The following is a 2,260-nucleotide window of genomic DNA, read 5'->3' as shown; positions in this document are numbered from 1 at the left end:
CCCCTGACACCCAACCCCCTCACAAACACCCCCTGCCAGCCCCCGGTGCACCCAGTCCTCCCTGAGGCCCCGACCCCCACACCAGACTCCCCCAGGGCCCCAGTGTCCTGCTCGGAGCCCCCCGCCCCCTTCAGTTCTCTGTGACCTGCCCATGCCTCGCGAACTCAAGCAGAGGGTCAGCGGGTGCAGATGAGGCTTCAGCTCCCCCAGCCCGAGAGACCCCCACCCAGAGCCCTTTACCCACCTGGGCCCTCCCTGGCCAACCAGGCAGCCAAGGACAGCTGGGTGACAGCTGCACTGGATGACAGGCGGGGAGAGGACAGGGCAGGCACCCAAAAGGGGCCTGGCCTGGGTCTGCTGCCCTGGTCACCTCATGTCTCCTCCTAGGGGTCCCAGACGTTCTTGGGGTGCCCCTGTTCCCTTCCCAGGCTTGGCCTGCCCCAGCAACCCACACCCAGCCCAAGCCAGGGCCATGGGTTGAGTCTGCCTCTGCCCCAGCTTGATCCCCCCGGTGGGGGGAACGTTGTGCCCAGCCCTGCCGGCCCTCCGGGCCCCTCCATGCCTAACCGTGCCATGCTCTATCTGTCCAGCTCGAGGAGGAGCAGCAGGGTCTGCAGAAGAAGCTGAAGGGGACGGAGGATGAGGTGGAGAAGTACTCGGAGAACGTCAAGGACGCTCAGGAGAAGCTGGAGCAGGCGGAAAAGAAAGCCACGGATGTATGTAGCTCCCGCCTGTGCCCAGGCACAGGGATCATGGGGTGGGGGCTGGGGGGGCGGCACTGGGGTCCGACCCCTGGGGACGATTGTGTTGAACTGGGCTCCGAGTGTAACGGGGCCTGGGCTGGAGACAGGGCAGGGCGCAGCAGGCTGGGATGGGATTGAGCTGTCACCGCGCCACCTAGCATGGGGCAGCGCCTTGGCAGCCCAGTCTGTCCGGGCACAGGCCCAAGGCGCTGACCTCATAAAGTTGTCAGAGTGCAGGAGCTGTCCCCGGGCGCTTGTTAGGTTGTTCCGGGTGATCTGAGATGTGTGGGGACGGGGGCAGCTGTGTGCCCGTGGGGCAGGGCTGGAGGACAGGGTCCTGCCTGCATGTGGGGAAGTCCTTTTTCTGCCAGGGACGGCCCCATGGCTTGTGATAGGGCTCTGATTTATGCCTCTCCCAAGAAAGCGGATCTGGTGGAGGGCATAAGGAAGGTGTTGAAATGGCCGAGAGCCGGCCAGGAACAGCTGTGCACAGCCTGAGGGGGTGTGGGGTGGGATGGCCCACTGTGCCCCCCTGGGCATTTGACACCCTATAAATAAACCCTTCTTGCCGTATCCAGCCCTGCTTTGATGAAAGCCAACTCCGGCTGCGGCAAGGGGCTGCCTGGCATGGGGCCAGCAGGGACCACTGGGTGTTTGGGGAGCAGGAGCAAAGCCTGTGATCCCTGCCAGTCCCTGAGGTTAAATGTGGGAGAGGCGTCAGGCCGGAGGCAGGTGCCCAGGGCAGGCAGCCCAGGCCTGGACAGGGCAGCAGCACAGGCACTCCCAGGGGCCATGACCAGATCCCTTGAGGTCCCATCCAGCCCCAGTTCTGTGACCCCTATCCCAAGGCCTCCCTCAGGGCACAGAGGCACCCACCAGGCCAGCTCTGTGCAGGCGCTTGAGGCAGCCCCCATGAGTGGCAGGCCCCACTGCCCTGAGTGGAGGGGATGCTGCGTTCCATGGCCACGTGTCCCTTGGGTTTGCGCGGGAGCCACATGCCACAGGCCATGCTGGCTCAGGGCCCTCCTGTGGGGCCTCTGGCTTCAGCGATGTGGCAAAGCCTGGGGGAGCTGTGAGCGGAACCAGGCCAGGCTGGGGCCTCTGGGCTCAGTGCAGACCTTGCCATCATGGCAGCGTGGTGCCGTCATGGGCCCAGGCCACGCCAGCTCCTGCCACTGCAGGCTGCTGCACCTCTTAGGCCTGCAGCTGGGGCTGCCCAGGCCTGGGATCGCCCCACATGGAGCGTGGGCCTGATCCTCCCTTGGCACCCCATGGAGCCAGACATGGCGCAGCTCCTCATGGCCTGGTGGGTTCCTGCGGGGTTCAGGCCCCATGGACACCAGTGGGAGTTTCCCCTTGACCTCTGGGGAGCCAGGTCACTTGAAGCCCGTTTGCCCAGGGCTGGGGCGAGGAGGTCTGGTCTGGTCTGGTCACCTTGCCCCTGGTCCCCCGGCCCCAGCCAGCTCAGAGCCACGAGCACGGGTGTCGCTCCCAGTCTCCTCCCCGCACCTAGGCTG

General features: G+C 65.8%; 1 protein-coding gene across 1 annotated transcript in view; it reads left to right on the top strand.

Annotated features, from left to right (window-relative positions):
• Window positions 1-581: 581 nt before the first annotated feature.
• Window positions 582-2,260, top strand: part of LOC102387235 (tropomyosin beta chain) — a gene marked incomplete at its 5' end in the record, with an annotated part of 12,821 nt that continues 11,142 nt past the window's right edge. Inside the window, one exon of the mRNA XM_025194991.1 lies at window positions 582-716. Within this exon, the coding sequence (XP_025050776.1) occupies window positions 582-716 (135 nt within the window). The remainder of the gene's footprint in view (window positions 717-2,260) is intronic.

Source organism: Alligator sinensis, unplaced genomic scaffold (assembly GCF_000455745.1).
Source record: "Alligator sinensis unplaced genomic scaffold, ASM45574v1 scaffold1970_1, whole genome shotgun sequence".
NCBI lineage: Eukaryota > Metazoa > Chordata > Crocodylia > Alligatoridae > Alligator > Alligator sinensis.
This window is presented reverse-complemented; position numbering and strand designations above follow the sequence as displayed.